This window comes from Psammomys obesus, unplaced genomic scaffold, assembly GCF_907164565.1.
Source record: "Psammomys obesus unplaced genomic scaffold, mPsaObe1.curated_primary_1811, whole genome shotgun sequence".
Classification (NCBI taxonomy): Eukaryota; Metazoa; Chordata; class Mammalia; order Rodentia; family Muridae; genus Psammomys; species Psammomys obesus.
Window position 1 is genome coordinate 721,562 of NW_026594143.1, and position 17,139 is coordinate 738,700.

General features: G+C 41.0%; 1 protein-coding gene across 1 annotated transcript in view; it reads right to left on the reverse strand.

The window, feature by feature from the left end:
• Huwe1 (HECT, UBA and WWE domain containing E3 ubiquitin protein ligase 1) overlaps positions 1-17,139 on the reverse strand; it is a 138,242-nt gene that overhangs the window by 16,780 nt on the left and 104,323 nt on the right. The window contains 18 exon segments of the mRNA XM_055617925.1: positions 33-321; positions 400-614; positions 1,322-1,452; positions 1,665-1,920; positions 3,176-3,463; positions 5,315-5,360; positions 6,580-6,734; positions 6,888-6,977; positions 7,233-7,411; positions 8,068-8,296; positions 9,506-9,671; positions 9,863-9,996; positions 10,561-10,659; positions 11,513-11,588; positions 12,326-12,474; positions 12,813-12,985; positions 15,189-15,371; positions 15,729-15,940. Of these exon segments, the coding sequence (XP_055473900.1) occupies positions 33-321; positions 400-614; positions 1,322-1,452; positions 1,665-1,920; positions 3,176-3,463; positions 5,315-5,360; positions 6,580-6,734; positions 6,888-6,977; positions 7,233-7,411; positions 8,068-8,296; positions 9,506-9,671; positions 9,863-9,996; positions 10,561-10,659; positions 11,513-11,588; positions 12,326-12,474; positions 12,813-12,985; positions 15,189-15,371; positions 15,729-15,940 (3,070 nt within the window).

The window sequence follows — 17,139 nt, forward strand, 5'->3', positions numbered from 1 at the left end:
TCCAGGGCCCTCCTCCTTCCTTCCCTCTGTACCTGGACTTCGGAGAATGGCAGAGAGTGCAGAGGTACTGCTGTGTCCAAAAAGACGCTCATGCATGAGCTGCCGCTGCCGGGCTTCTTGTTCTCGTCTTAGGGCTTGAGCCTCGGCTGCAATGTCAGGTGGCATCACAGCCAACACACTGTCTTCCATGTCCTCTAGGACACTACGGCGCAGGTCTGAGGGCAAAGTTTGAATGAAGGTCACAGGGTCCATGGGGGTGTCTGAACTGGCATTCTGGGCCAGTTCCCGTCGCTGCTGTTCAGCTCTCTGCTGTGCTAACACCTATGGAACAAAAACAAATCAGTAAGAATATAGCTCTTTTCAAGGTAGTCTGTTTCCTCCATATTCCGGCTCACATACTTCCTCTTGAATGGCTGGAGGTAGGGCAGCCAGGAACTCAGGGCTCACTTCAGTCACATCAGGATTCTCCACTACTGAAGGAGCTGAGATATTTGTGGAGTGAACACTTCGGGTTGGTGGACGGATGCCCAGCTGGTTCTGAAGGACTTCCCGACGGATATCATCAGGAAGAGCAGCCAGAAAGGAGGGATCCACACCTTCAGGGAGACTGATACCTGAAAAGAGATGTAAGATGTAAAGGAACTTAGATCTTCATGGATGTTTAAAGGTATACTCCAAGAAAGAAAACATGTCATAAGTTGAGAAAAATCAGGTTTTTGTTGTTGTTGTTGTTGTTTTTTTTTTTGTGCTTTCACTGCTTGCCAAGTTATGAAGAAGAACCATAAACCATCTAAGCTTCAAATAGTTCATCATTTCAAATAGTACATTACTGGTATACACTGTCACCCAACCTTTATAAAGATTCTACCATGCAGATTTTGTGTAGCCACCATTATGTAGTGTCTTACTACAGAAGCCTACAAGCAATAGGCAGCCAACCCACCAAAGATAGAAAACTATAACTGTGAGCTAAGATAAGCCTTTCTTTTAAAAGTTGATTATTTTAGACATTTGATTCAGTAATGAAAAGTTGACTAAAACAGTTGTCAATGACGATAAAAGATCTTGAATAGTCTTATTTTATAAAGGTCAGAAGTGGTACAGATGGAGGATATGAGAAAGCTAAGGTAACCTGACTAAATTCACCCAATTATGTAATACCAGCATCCTCTTACTGCTACTCCTTCTTCAACACACAACCTATTCCCAACATACCACACATACAAACACCTGAGGAAAGTGTTCAGAGGGTATGTCCTTACAAAGTTTTTGGAAACAGAACCAATATCATTACGGCCTGAGCACTCACTCACGGACTTACCGGCAAGGGGATCTTCTTCTTCACTGCTTGTTGAAGGTAGTGGCTCTTCCAGAATTCCTCGAGAATCTGCTCCAGAGACGGCCACAGCAGAATCTCTGGTAGAAGAACTCTCAGAGGATGCAGGGGGAGAGCTGAAGGAAAGAAATGATTCTCAGGTATTTTTTTTTAATACTGTTTTCTCATAAACAAAAAAGAAACCAAACAACAAACCACACCTAATTAATACCCAATTCTCAAATAAGATACAATGATCATAGTGCAACAAGCATGCCCAATAGTGAACAAATATGAGTTCAGCTTGAAATACTCTCTAATATATTTTTCTTGGCCATACAGTGCTTACTTGTCCTCGGATCGCTGGGCGGGTTCACCTGACACATCAGGTCTGCCTTGCACTTCTGCCACAGCTGGTGGGGCATCCCCAGGAGTGGAGCTCCCTGCCGTGGGCTGCTCAGAGCTCCCAGCTGCTGGAGCATCACCCACAGCCTCTTCTAACGTACAGGAAGCCAGGCTGCTGGTGTCCATTGGAGAACCTTCCAGCTGACTGCTGACAGCTGTTAATGCATCTGAATCTTCAGCTCTCTCAGGAGAAAGAGAGGCTAGAAGGAAGTCAGAGTGAGATTTTTTTTTGTTGTTGTTGTTTGTTTTTGTTTTTTAACAGGGTTTCTCTGTGTAGTCCTGGCTGTCCTGGATTTGCTTTATAGGCGAGGCTGGCCTCAAAATCAGAGATCTGCCTACCTCTGCCTGGGACTACAGGTGTGTGTTACAGCACCCAGTGAGATAGCTGCTTTAAATCAAGGCAATATAACGAGCAAGGTCTTTGGTAGGATTGTTTCCTTTGCAAAAGTTAGTACAGATTTTTCACTTCTTTAGCATCTGTTACTCATTACTCCATCTCAACTGCCCTTTAAGATTCAATACTATTCTATTTACTGTTTAGTTTGCTCTACACATATCTGTGCAACACTGTCCCTAGACATTCCAGGTAAGGGATTTGTCACTCTCAGCTTTCCTGCAAGCAGTGTTAATACACAGGTGCTACGGACGCTGGGCTGTTTAACTGCATGTATTTATTGTTTTTACTATTTTATGTACAATGATACATGACTAGCTCCCTTAAGTTTCTGCCATGACTATCTGCTACGACAGGCTATAACCTGGAACTGTGAGTCAAAATAGACCCTTCTTCCCTTAAAATAACTTTTGTCAGATTATTTTATCACAGCTATAGGAAAGAAACCATGATAGTTCTTGACAAAAAACAAACAAAACTGGTACTTTAAAAATTTCTCTAGGCTACATCATAGAACTTATGGTATAGTGAACACAGTTTCTATTTACCTTTTAAAAATACTTTGTCAAGAAGAATTTTGAGACATCATTTTAAATAAGTGAGACGTAGGTATATGAATAAGGAGGATAGGAAAACTGAATGAGATACATGTTTATTACACGCAGAATTGTTGACATCAGGCACATATAGATTGTAATCTCAGCTCAACTACTACTGATTGAATGACTCTGGCTAATTACTTTATGTCTGAATTTCAATTTATGAATGAAGGTACCATCAACTTAAAAGAATTACTTTCAAAGAAGTTAAATAATAAATCTGAAATGATAGCTCAAAAATGAGTATTGCCTCGGTAAATGGTGGCATGCTTAACACTATTATTAAGACGTGCAACAATAACTGAGAACACAAAGAAGAAATCTCAGCTTGAACTAAGAAGGCTAAAGTTGAAACTGAGAATTCCAAACTCCTAATTCTTTAAAGTAAGAAAGAAGAGAAAACTTATAAAGATAGCAATTCCTCTCTTTTTTAATCCCCCTTAAAGTTAACACTTTACTCACTTATGGTTGGAGCTGGGGATAATTCCATTTGAGTTGTTTCTGCTTCTCCACCTGTCCTTGTGGGACCCAGCTCCTCCAACTCTATAGGCATCAATAGCTGTGTAGAGTTCCCCACTTCTTCAGCAGGGGACTGCACTTCCTGAGGAATCTCTCCTAAGGCTGGTGGGGGTGGGAGTGCTGGCTGCTGCTGGGAAGGCTGTAGAGTACCAAGTGTCTCCTTGGACTCAGATGTAGCTGGATCCGTTGAAGAGGGGGGTGTTGGATAGCTGTCAGGCATAGGAGTCCCATCTTTATTGGAAAAAATGATATTGGAGGTTAAAGGGAACTTAGCCAATGACCATGTGAAGAATCAAGCACATGCAGCTTGGTAAGGACCTATCCAGCAAGTGACATGAAAATCTCTCTCAAAAAAACTGTTCCTCTAACAGCTCTTTGCTGGTGTACCATAATGATTATGAGGGCTAAATAAATCACAGTGTTAGCTGTATCTTAGGACAAAGATATGACTGACAATTTAGACAATAAAATCTTTTCTGTTCCTGGTAAAAAGGAATTGAAAACACCTAGATAGGGTGAAGCTACCCAGAAATATCTACTAAAAGCTTATAGATCCTCAATTTCCTAATCTACTTGGAACAAGAAACAGTCAAAATTTATTCATAATTCTTTGGTGTTGTTTAGAAACAAGGTCGCATGTAGCTCTGTACTGAGCTCACTCTGAAGCTGAACTCTTTTCTTGCCTCTACATTCCAGTTTTAGAATTGCAAGCATGAGCCAACAAGCCTGGCTTCTTAATTCAAAATTTCTTAAGTACAGTTTCCATTCATAGTCATATTCTATTACTAAGTAAATGAAGTTATCATAGAATCAAAGAATAGCAGAACGTTCAGTTTATACCCAATGGTAAATTAATAAATTAATATGTTATAATGTATGAAGGACAAGCCACTTACTAATGCAGATACCACTTACTAATGGTATCTGCATTATTCTCTCATTCGTCCCCTTCTACCTCCCTTTCTTATCGACCTCTTTATTCAATAAAGATCTACAGTTTTTCTCTAATGGAGGCAATAATGCCAGGACTTAATGTGAGCATGCCACACACCAGGGAAAGTAGTAAGTTGTATAGTTATCTTCTTACTGGGGCCTAAAATCCCTACCCCACAACAATACAACTTACTACCTCACCCCGGAATGTGCAGAAGTGTCTAGTAAGGGCAGCAGGCAAAAGGCCTTTTACTTTTTAGCAGACTCCTTTGTAAACCTCTCCTAGGTTAAGAACACTTGGGATATCTATTCTCTTTTCAATACTTTAAAAATATTGTGTAGGCTTTGGTAAAACAAGTTTCCCAGTTCAAGGGCAGAAGATTTAAGAAAGCTTCCTTAGAAGGAAGTTCTGAATAGAGATGATAGATACTACATGGACCAATGGCAAAATGGTTACTGATCACTGTTATGATTAGAAGAAATAGAAAGCACATATAGCCCACAAAGCTACTGTCCCCAAAAGCCAATTGTTCAATACATGTTCTTAAGACTTTTAGATTCCATAAACCACCAAGATTTAGATTAAGAATGAAAAGGACTAAAGTAGGCATTACCTTCAGTTTTGTAAGGAAAACAACTCCAATTTAGTACCAATATTTTACTTTCCAAGATCTAGGAAAACATAATTTCTAAATATGAAAGTCTTTTGAATGGAATAAGTCTAGCTCTGAAACACACATTAGAGTTCTCTGTGTTAACATTCACTGAGGACTGGCAACTGAGACACACTGACATCAGGTGTTCTCATGAAGTGTCATATCAAAGATCAACCACATCAAAGATGTACATGCTTAGTTTGTGGGGAAAAGAACAAGATACATGACCTACGTACATTCAAAGACCTACCTACAGACCGAAACACAGCATAACCATAACCGGAACCTGATTAGGGCTAGTTGGATGGGAAGTGTACCACCGTGGGAAAGACAGTAGACTGTATAGTTATCTCCAAGATGGGTTATGACCCTAAAACTATACAATCTACTACCTCATCCCACAGAGCACCAGTGTCTATCTTCAGCTCACATGGCCAGCTATTTGGAAAGAATCCACTGATTAATTAGCAAGAGTGGAGGGAGGGAGAGTTACCTGAGACATTGTGTTCAGTGGAGTCATTTTTCTTAGATACAGTACACTGCAAAGAGAAGAGAGACCATTGGGAGACTTTTGCAAGCACAGAAGAAAGTCAAATTAGTCATCATCCCTTACCTAGACTACCCAGGAATTCAGAGACCTGGCCATGTGCCCACTTCAAATTAGGAAAAAAAAAATCCATTTTTTTTTTACACATACTGTACTAATGTTGAATAGCTTTGGAGAGGATGTAGGGGATACAGCCCAGTATGAGAGTTCAAGTTTACCAGTTGTTATCTCCAGGAACACACTAAAAATGCCTTAAGTGTTTGAACTAGTCAATTTAGTTAGCATGTAAGGAATCAAACCTGTACCTTGTACAGACCAGGACAGTACTCTATCACTAAGCTACACCCTCAATATTTAAAGCAAGCCCCCCTCCAATTCCTTTTATATGTAGGAGTGTAATGTCCCCCTTCAATTCCTTTTATATAGATAAGAGTGTGTGCCTGCATGTATGTATGTATGTATGTGCACAGGACTTGGCTTATGTAGAGCAAGCACATTATTACTGAGCTAATCCCAATCGTTAAGTCTTTTTCTTTGCCTTATTAATTTAGGGCTAGATGTGTTTTTGGCTACAATGACAACAAAGGGGACTTTGGATCACAGGGAACTGGAATTACAGGTTTAAGCTGTAACCCAGGTTATCTCCAGTTCATGTCCTTATTTTAATTTATGTAACATCCTAATTGCTGATTGGGGTATAGTACAGTCGTCTTCTGCTCCATTCTTAATTTCTTTGTGCTTCTATGAGCTTTTATGCATACACATTTAGTTACATGATAACAGATTTCAGAGGGGGAAAATCTTGTAACCTAAGCCAAACTTACTTAGATGCTATAATATGGTTATTTAAAGTAAGACTTGACATCCTTGAAGTCCACCATGAAACAGAAGTGAGAACCAAGAACATGGGTTGATTCAGTCTATCTTTAGGCCTTAGAAATATAAACACTACAAAGTAGGACTGTTGTGCAAGGAACCATTACGGTCCAGGTGTCAGCTTTTCCCAGTAAGGGAATGGAGAAATAATTCCCCTCTGGGTTTGATTATTATTGCCTAAAACCCAGATGAATGAAGAGTCAATCTGGAATGAACAATTCGCAAGGTCCAATGTAATGTTCTAGAATTTTTTTTTTTTAGAGGTTTGGTACTATGGGCATGGCAAAACCATAATAAAGACAAAATGGTCTATCTCTTTAGCCCTCTGGAGTCACCTGTGCACTCTGATCTCTGTTTTCCTTATCTTCTTTGCCTTTGTCTATTATTTTTGTTTCTTCCTCAGCTAGTTGTTTCCTGCGTTTCTCTCTTCTTTCTTCTAGCTCCTCATCTCTCAAGAATTCCAGGTGATTGACAATGGGTACTTTAACCACTACAAGAAAAAAGGCAAAGATCAGAGGCTGCTTTGGAAAGGTTGAGAAGTAGAGAGGCAGAGCTAGCAGCCAGAGAATCATAAACAACTCTCTGCATACACATCCTAGCACTGAAGGCTCATTACTACCCCAATAACTAAGTTGTCACACACCTGAAACACAGTCGTGCATGCTCTCGGCATCAAGAACTTTACATTCCTCTGTCCATCGGGTCAGAGCTGTAGGGATGCTGGACAGGGTTCCTATGAGAACAAAATGAAGTGAAAATCTTGGCTTTATACAGTGTTGAATTTTCCTAAAAGGACCCATAGTCTGTCACAAGGTTTGGTGTATAACGGATACTCGGAGGCAACAAAGAATTGTTGCCCTTGGCTAAGCTACACTAAGTGGTTTTGTCTCCTATAAAATGTAGTTTCACCAGGAAAGATACTGCTCTTCTCCTTAGGACTGAACAAGAATCCCACAGCTCTATCCTCCCTCTTACTGCATAAACTTGCCTGCTTGGCTAGTAGCTGTACTCTGGTCATGGAAAAAGTCATCCAGCAGCTCGTCATCAGACCTGGCGATGATATGGACGTCATCATTGCCCACAAGGAGGCGGGCCCGGCCTCGGCTTTGTAAGGGAAGGCTGCTGCTCAGCTGAAGGATGTCAGCAGCAGCTGAGGGACCAAGCAACCTGTAGGGTAGTGTTAAGGTATCACTGTCACTCTGATGTCCACAGAAACATGTTACCATGAGATTGTACATATAGATCTACTAAACTTATAGGATTATGGATAGATTTTATCATACTGCACCTAAACCTTTACTACCATTCTCAAAGTTCGATAACTTTGAGTTTAAACTGTTTATTATGTTAATAGTTCCTTGAACACCTAAGTGCCACCAGAAGGCTTTCATATGCCAGACACTGTGTCAGATATAGTGCCTCTGTTGGACACCACTAAGGCACTTACATACATTCCTTCATTTTACAATTGCTTCACTTACTAAAATTAAATTCTATAGCACAGGTCTAAGCTATAGATAGGTCTTGTCTTGGGTAAATCCAACTCTTAGATTCTTGACAAACAAGATACTTGCTAAATTATACATCAGGGTCTTATTATGTAAATAGTGGCCAAGGCTGACCTTAACCTTATGATCTTGCCTAAGCTTCCTGAGTGCTGGGACTATAGGTGTGTGTCACTACATGGGGCATACAAACTTGGCATTCTTCCCTCAACAACTTATTTGTGAGAGATTGTTTATCCTTATGGTCAAGACAAAATGTTGAAGCTCAGATAAAATTCTTAGCTCCATTGAGTCCAACAGATTCTGCTTCTAACTCACCTCTGGAGTATAAGTGGAGGGTTAGGCTGGCGATTCCCAGGGTAGTGAACATGAATGGTATGGCCTGTATTGGCTGTCAGCTGTCTTAGGGTCCTTTGACTGCGACCGATCCCCTGGGTGAGACGAGTTGCGGAAGAGCCACTGCCCAGTGTCAGGGAACTGTGATCTGCATGGCGTACCATCAATGGGTGGGTGGTAGGAATATTTCCTGGGGATGGGGGGATGTCTGCTGCAAGGACAATATGCAAAGGGGGTCAGTGTCAAAAATACATTTTTTCCATGGCTGTTCAAGTAGAACCATGTCTCTTGGGCGTCGCTTACTCACATGAAAACCTCATCTTTCTCCCTCAATGCCCACACCTAATCTACAGTCTCTAATACCACAGGTTATGCCACCACCTCAACGTAATCTTAAACTAGTGTTTCCCCAACCTTCTTCAATACAACCACAGTGATGCTTCTATGCCCTTTGGATACATGCTGTCCCCTCTGTTTCCTGTTCTTTTTATTTTCAGCCCAAGATGTTACTTCTTCTAAAGTCTAATAGGTTGGGTTAGATAGATACACTTTAGTCTGTGTTTTCTTAATGTACCACGATGTGATGCATGCTTACTTATAATTCCTAACAGAATACAAGCATTTTTGTTTTACAACCTTATCCCCAGTACCAACGACCAGTAGAAACATCTCAAATATTTGTTCATTTTGTCGAGTTGATGAAGGCTCAAATATAAGGCAGATTGACAAAAACTGCAAAAATGCAAACTATCTACTGCTCATTTTGTTTTTCTCTTGATGCTTTTCATTTACAGGTGACAAACTGAGGCTCAGAGGTAAAAGATTATGGCCAAGACAACAGACCAGAATTGTTTTCAGCAATAATATGCTCGTGATTTGAGGTAAGACCTGTCCCATGAAGACAGCTTGAGGCTAAGAACTCGTCGATGTTGATAGGAATGAGTAGAGAGATTCAGTCTCTCTCCTGAACAGTTGCATCTGTGATGAACAGTGAATATATTAAAATCCACTCCCTAATGGCAGGATCAGCGGTGTCCATCCATACCCTTGACATCCAGCGTTACAGAATTAAGGATTATTGATTGCCCTGTCACTGCAGTGTGCATTCAGGTGCCTGATGCAGTCAGACTTGTTCTCATTTTTTTTTTTCCAATCAAGCAAAACATCAAGTTGTCCAGGATCTAAGAACTCCCTGTTTACTGAGATGGAGATAGCAAGAGCAGCCTCCTCCGATTCTTTCTTGCAAGGATATGCTATTCAGAGAGACGGATTCAGACATCCCTTGCCCTAGGATGTCAGGACAGTAAAAGAAGTGTTGTTCTCTATCAGATTGATGGCTGCTTCAGTTCACTGCTTGGCTTACCCTAGAGTAGGGTATAAGAATAAATAGATAAAACCCAGCTGAGCCCCTGTATCTTACTAGCACTGGAGAACATGTTGTCAAACTCAATGATGAGATCATCCTCCCGGTCAAAGCGCTCAAATCGGACCAAGGGAGAAGCGTTCATATCAGGGTAATCCTCATCCAATTCCATCTCAGAACCATCGTCATCATCATCTTCATCTCCTTCACCTTCATCATCCTCCTTAAGGGAAAATACGAGATGGAGAATTGCTGGAGGTAAGTGTTTTCTGAAGCCTGGTGTCATGGCCACATGAGCACATGAGGGAGGGAGGCGACGAGGCTAGCTAGTTACCCAGATTGTCCGTTTTTCTGTAGTTCTGTGTTCCCATGGAAGAGGTCATCTGAACCAACCCAAACACAGTCCCCCCTCACCTGATCATCTTCCTCATCTTCCTCCTCCTCCTCCTCTTCATCCTGACTATCATCCTCATCCTCGTTACTGCCACTGCTGTCCTCTTCCTGAGTGTGCTCCTCCTCATCCTCAGGGTCCAGGATATTCATGGAATCTAAAACAAAGGGAGCACATTGGAGGACTATACTGAGTAGCTAGAAAACAGGCCACTGTGCAGGCCGGCAGACTGAGTGGGAAGGCGATGGGGTATCTGACTCTAGGAGAGGAAGAATCAGATTTAGGGTGATGTACAGACTTAGTGAGCCAGCCCATGTTTCCTGAGAGTGCCAATCAATGCATCGACACGCTGAGCAGGGTTGCTGAATGTGGAAGCTGGCTCCAGGGTGGTGCTTGAGGAGCCACGGTGTAGGACTTGGCCAAGTCTGTCGGTGCCCCCTTGCCTTTCCAGTCCTATTTTGCTACTGACTGCATCCTGTTGATAAGAGGGAATCTGGAGCGATGACAGCAGGTGGGTGAGAAGAAAGCGAACCAAGTAACAAGCAGTAGTAACACGTTATTTGAAAAACTGGCTGAGGATAAAGTGGATGGTGTATGTCAGCACATGCAGACAGATGCTTCCTTATTCCTGAAGGGCAGCTGCCTTCAGGAAAACCCTAGTGTAGTGTCTGTCAGACGTGCAGGGCAAGAAGGGAGGCCTTTCTGGCCTCGGCACTCTCACCTTCTCGGTTGGCCTGCAAGGTGGAAGCTTGGCTGAGGTTGGAAGGAGCTTCATCCATCAGCACGTCCTCTTGTGATTCATCCTCTCCACTTCTGCTCACTGAAGGTTACAGAGCAGAGCCTTCACTGAACAACAGAGGACTTCCCTTTCCAGACTGGGTGCGTCTAAGTAGCTATGTACACCTAACAGATATCCATGTTTGTTTGGTTTTTTCCATCCTTCCTTTCTTTCTTTCTTTCTTTTTTTTTCCGATGAGGTAAAATAACTTGATTCTCTGATGTCAACTATCTAGGTGAGCTTGGCCAGTTACTTTACCTGTCTGAGTCTCAGTTTCCTCATCTGTAAAACGGAATGATCACATCTGTCTTGCCAATCCCACTAATTGTGCAATCACAAAGTACGATGGATGTGAAAAAGCTTTGTATCTTTAAGAATATGTCTATTTCCATTTACTCTTTGGTTTTCTTGATAGTAAAATAAAAACATAAACCCCTTCACAATGAGGTGGCAGCTGGTTACCTTTGTCATTTTTCCATTTGAGACTTAAAAAGGGCCATCCTTAAGGAATGACCACTTTTTTTACATTGAGACACAAGGGCAAAAAGCCCCTGGACTTCATTGAAGAACTGAAAGAAAAGCATTTTTTTCATCCTACAGCCTTTTCTAGTTCTGCACAAATAAACAAAACATTCTTTTGTTGTACCTGATATTATCATCTACACTGATGGTCACCCCACCACCACCCCTCACAGGCAACCCTTCAGACCTGTCATAGGCCTATAGATGGCTTACAAATTTCTCTTTTGTTAAGACCATCAACATCAATACAAGCAGCAATCTAGGCTGGCTATGAGCCCCTAGGCAGAGCTGAGCAAGCAGGTGATGAGAAAAAGGGTCCTCCCAAGAGAGACTGTAACAAAGGAAGAGCTATACTCAGTTCTTGGGCTCTCACCTATAATTGTACTGTTCCCAGATCCGCCATCCCTCTCAAGCAACTCATCTATCAGGTCCTCCAGCTCATTCTCAACCTGGAGAGAAATAGAACATACATATGGATGTACACAAGTCTCATTGTGCTAGCACTGAACCCTCCCCCCCCAAAAAAGCCAGCCAGAAAGCATATGTTTCTATGATAATGTGATGGATATTACATAGAAACCATACATTTGGTGCTATTAACACACAGACTACTATGTGCTTCCAATAAATCACACTTATACTGTCCTTCAAATGGGTCCACCCTGGCTAACTAACACAAGATTTGTCTTTTAAGACTATTCAGGAATACATGCAGATCACATTTGGGCCAGCAGCTAAGGCTCATAGGCTCAGTTTCTTAACCACTGTGACCAAATTACCAGGTTTTCTTTAGTATCTTTAGAAGACCACCATTTAAATCCACCGGTAAGATCTGGTGGTACGGCATAAGGTGGCACTAAGTAGATTTCAATAATGACCAGAGCCAAGTAAATCAAAGGCCCAAAGGCCTCAGGGCAGCTTTCTACTTTAACATTTCACCTATCTGGTTGGGACTGATACCATTTCAAAATACATGGCACTCTGGCTCTACCCCAGGCCCTATAAAACAGTTCAGACACATTTGCTGAGCATTTACTAAGCATATCACCATCTATGTTCCTCTGAAGACAGCACTGAGGCAAAAAACAGCATTGAGGCAAAGATCTAAAGTACTCACCCACCCACACCACCTGGGGTTTGGTTCAACGCCGCAGCAGAAGAATGCTGGAATGATCTGCCTCCCTACCTGCATCTCTTGTGAACTGAGCACCTCGGGCTGCCCAGCAATCACCACTGAGTCGGTCTCAGCCTCCCCATCCATGATATCCCCATCTGCCACCTCTGTCTGAGTGACATCATGATCCTCCTCCTGCACTTCTGTTTCCCCAGGCTCGCCTGAAACAATCAATCAACCAGCACAATAATCAAAGGGTGCTTATATGCTGGGCAACAGGAGGCAAGCATGAACACAATGACCCTTCCATGGGTAAGTTTACAAATTCTCAAAGTATAAATGAATGGGTGACAAAGGAAAAGAGAAGGTTACATGTGAGGATAGCCAAACAAGGCTGCAATGTGAAGAAATTCCTCGTGGGGCTGATTCCCACAGCACTATGACAGATATCTGCAATACAGCAAGTTCTCAGGGAAACAACAGAGCTAGAACAGTTTAATTCCATAAGCAACAACTCCCACCCATTCAGTTGTTCAGTTGATTGTTTGTGACTCCCTACCTGGATCTTGCTGATGGCTACTTGAGTCCTGAGAGGCTCCTTGGGCATCCTGCTCAGCCTTGTTCTTGCTAGAAGCACTCTTGCTGCCAAAAAGGCTACTGGGCTGGTTTACAATCCGAGAAAGTGTTTCCAAAGGTTTTAGAGCAGCATTGACTGTATTGGCCATATTGGGACTGAGATAAAAAAAGATACAAGAACTAACAATAGAAATACTAGGTGCCAATCTGCTAAGTATAACTAAGGTTCTTATAAAAGAAACTGCTAAGACATAAATGGGCACAAAGTCTTCGACTTTCACTGGGGGTTAGAATACTATTTGATTTAAAAACTTTCAAGGAATATAGCCCAGTAAAGCAAAAACTGAGAAATTCTTGAGTAGAAGCCAGAATAAATTCCGGATGACCATATGCAAATAGCAAACTACTTCTCAGATTATCAAGGAAAACCAAAAGCAACCAACTAACCAAAACCAAACAAAAACATTTCCAAACCCCTTTAATCTTTTTTTTTTTTGGGGGGGGGGGGTCTCACGTAGAGAGCTCAGGCTAGTCAAAGTCTCTATGTAGTAGATGATGAGCCCGGACTTCTGAGTCTTCCAATTTCTTTTTTTTTTATTATTAATTTTTTAATCACAGAATATTTACTTTGTATCCCAGATGTAGCCCCCCTCCCTCCCTTCCATTTGACCTTAGCTTATAACCTAGAACCCCTGCTTGATGTAGCCCATGGTAGCTCAGTAATCAAGTGGGTTTCCCTAGTAAGGGGAACAGGGACTCTTTCTGACATTAACTCAATGACTGGTTCCTTTACCTCCCCTTCCCCCCCAAGGGAAGAACAGTTTTCCAACTTCTAAGTACTGGGATTACAGGTATATGCCACCACATGCCTACCCTTTAGTTCTGAAATCTCCTATTACCTGACAGTGATCTTTGATCCCAACCAACACTAAAGTGAACCAAAGCTCATCAGTGCACATCTGAAGACTAGGACATGGAAATCATAAATAAGACAAACTGTCTGAGTACCAAGAATACTGATGGCGAAGGACTACAGGTATGCAGAACACAGAATGATTTTACAGTGATAGGGATTTAAGAGCAGGATTTTTTTTAATCCTTTAAGAATGCTAGTTGATCTATATGTCCCCATAGATGATGTAAAGAGTATATATGTTAACATTCGCATAATGGGGAATCACATAAATATATACTCAGGGGATCATCTGTAACATATTCACCCTGAATTCTTCAGTATATTCAAATGTGCATAGAAGCATAGATTTCTTTTTTTAAAGACAGTGTTTCATACATCCCAGACTGGCCTTGAATTCCTGGCTCTCCTCCTACGTCCATCTTCTGTATGCTAGGGTTATGGCTATTTGCCGCCAACACTGATTTATGCAATGTTGGAGATCAAACCCAGGACTTCATGCATGCTAACCAAGACTACAAACTAAGATGTATCCTTCCCTAGAGAATCAGACTTTTATATCCAAATGCCACATATCATCTTCACTGGACCCTGGATCAAAATACTCTCTTAGGCTATGGAGGCATAATTAAAATAATTAGGAGTATTTAAACATAGAACACAGAGAATATATGATTACCAAGTATTATACGGAAAGTTTTTTTTTTTTTTGTATAAACGTTTCATTTTTAGAAAACATTTGCTTAGTGGTTAAAGATTATGTTTTTAAAAACTAATTTTCAACAACTAAGCGCCGGAAAAGTTAAACACAAATGGAGCAAAGACTGCTACTAAGACATAATTTGAAAGTTTTATTTTTAAAAATAAATTGGTAGTGTTAGATAGTGCTGCTAGCAAGTGCTTTTATTGAGCTTAACCCTCATCTGAAGGATTTAGACAATTAAAAAAACATTAATAGGTTTGCTGAGCAAAATGTGTGTATGTGTGTAATCCTAGCACTTAGAAGGCTGATGAGACACGAACCCTGCTGGGAATGCAGGTCCCAGATTAATGGTCAATCTCAACAAGGATTACTGATAGCAGGTTAAAACAAAAAAAAAAAAAAAACAAAACAGCCAAAAACCTGTTTCCACACAACATAGTATGGGATGTCTATCACCTTAAGACAGGTTTAAACTGCTGCAGTAGTTTAAAGAGCTAACTGTAGGCTTACAGAAAGTAACAGAGTAATGGTATATATAAAATATACTGCAAGGAAGCAATTGTACTAAATCTAGAAGGCAGTCTTTTGTAGAAAAGCAGGCTTCATCATTTCAGAAGGTATCAAGAACACTAACATTAAACCAATTTTCAGTAAACACATTGGAACTTTTCACCTATAGCTGAAGTTTTCTTGCAAGAGTAGCTATTTCCTAATCAACCACATGGGACAGAATTTTACTTTACCTGGACAGGTCTAGGCTGTGAGGAACTCTTGCCAGGTCATTAACTAGTCCCTTCTTCAGGAACAGTCGAATGATGTTGTTCATGCCATTATGCTGAGTCTTGGGTGTGGCACTACTGTAGAAGCTGGAGGTGGAGGGGCAGGACTCCATGATAGTACTGATGATACACATCACTGCCTGAAGTCTGGGAGAGAAGTTTGATACCTCTGTCAAGTGAATACAGCCCATACTTAAATGACATCTTTACTAGCTTGCCTTAGGTAGTAATCTTTAGGTTTTTTGCATTTTGTTCTGAAAAGAATGTCTACACAGAGAACTCGCTTTTCAGTGAGTAGTCTTTACTACAGAAATTATAAGATCTGTACATATTTTGTGTATGTATATAGTGAAAACATCCCTGTACTTCCTCAGAATGTAATCACTTAACCATGGGCTTCAGACATTATATGTACATTGTTTGTGTGACCACAACTCTTGGTCAAGTATAAGGAACCCCCCAGATGTTCTTGCTTATCGGCACTAGGCCAGGCATGGGCTTTACCTGGCATGTTTCTCTGTACTCTCGGCCATAGCAAGCGCCCGTCCCAGGGCTGCTTTTACTTCATTCACTAGAGCCACCTGGGCATCTGTGCCACTCCCCGCAGCAGCCAGACTTGCAAGGAATAGACGAGCCAGGGCAGGTGTGTCCTTGTCTTCTATATTCTGGGTGTGTGGGAGGAGGTGGTCCAGCACAAAAGCTAGCACACTGCAGTCCTGAAAAGTCATTAATTGTGACATTTACTCACAAGTGCAATTAAGCCTCATCATTTGTACAGCAGCAAAATAGACAGTTTCTTTCAAGTAATCTAAGATACAAGCTAGGTAAGTATCAAACCAATTAGAAATCTTTAGGTGGCTTTATAAAGCTTCCAGATCCCATCTAGTTCTCACCACATGGTACAGACTGTCACGGAGGTGTCACTTTGCTTTCTAGTTTTTATTTTGGAGATGTGGCCTCACACTGTGTAGCCCTGGCTTGCCTGGAACTTGCTACATAGATTATTAGGGCCACTAACTTTCCTCAGTGCCAGTGTTAGGATTAAAGATGTGTACCATTACATTTAACAATACTCGGTATTTTATTTGGGTCTCATATAGTCTAGGTTAGCCTGAAACTTGGGAGTCCCTTTTAGCTCTACCTCTAGAGTACTGGGATTCCAGATGAGAGCCAACCAAACTGGCTTCTTAAACTTTTGAATTACTTTAATAGACTTGCTTATGGCAAGTCAATACAAGAGAATGAAGCAAATCAAGCGTTTCCTCCAACTGTTAGGTAATCTGAGACCTAAAAAAAAGTAGCTTGCACCAAGAATTTAGTCAAGGGTAGAGGATTCCAGTGTCTGCTTTTGAATGCTACCATTCCTTCTGATACTTGCAATGTGCCTGAGACCCTAAGCTAGAAATTGGGAGCGGAATGAAAAAGAGCAGAGGCAGAGAAACAAGGAAATAAAAAAATTTCAATATAGAATTACTTGAAAATGCAAAAATGTCCAATAATACAGGAAACTAGGACAGACTGTTTTCTCTATAACTTCTGCTCTCATTTTTATAAAAAAAAAAATCAAATAAACCTTAGGTTGTATTATTCAGGAAGACTTTGGAAGAAATAAATTAGCTGTAAAACACTCTTAATAGATTTTATGTCAAATTAGTATCTACAATTAGAAAACACTTTAGAAATCTAGAGCCTGGAAAACTGGACAAAGTGAGCTTTAAGCAAATTAATAGAAACAAAACTTAATTACCTATGAAATACAAAACTAAAACTACTTCTTGAATCTAAGTAATGGCATATCATTATTACTATACAATTTTGGAAAAGACTTTAATTTAGAAAAGCAATATTCTTAATAATGCAATAAAAGCAATATTCTTATTCAAGTAGCAAATTCTTACCCTCAAGACAAGGGTTT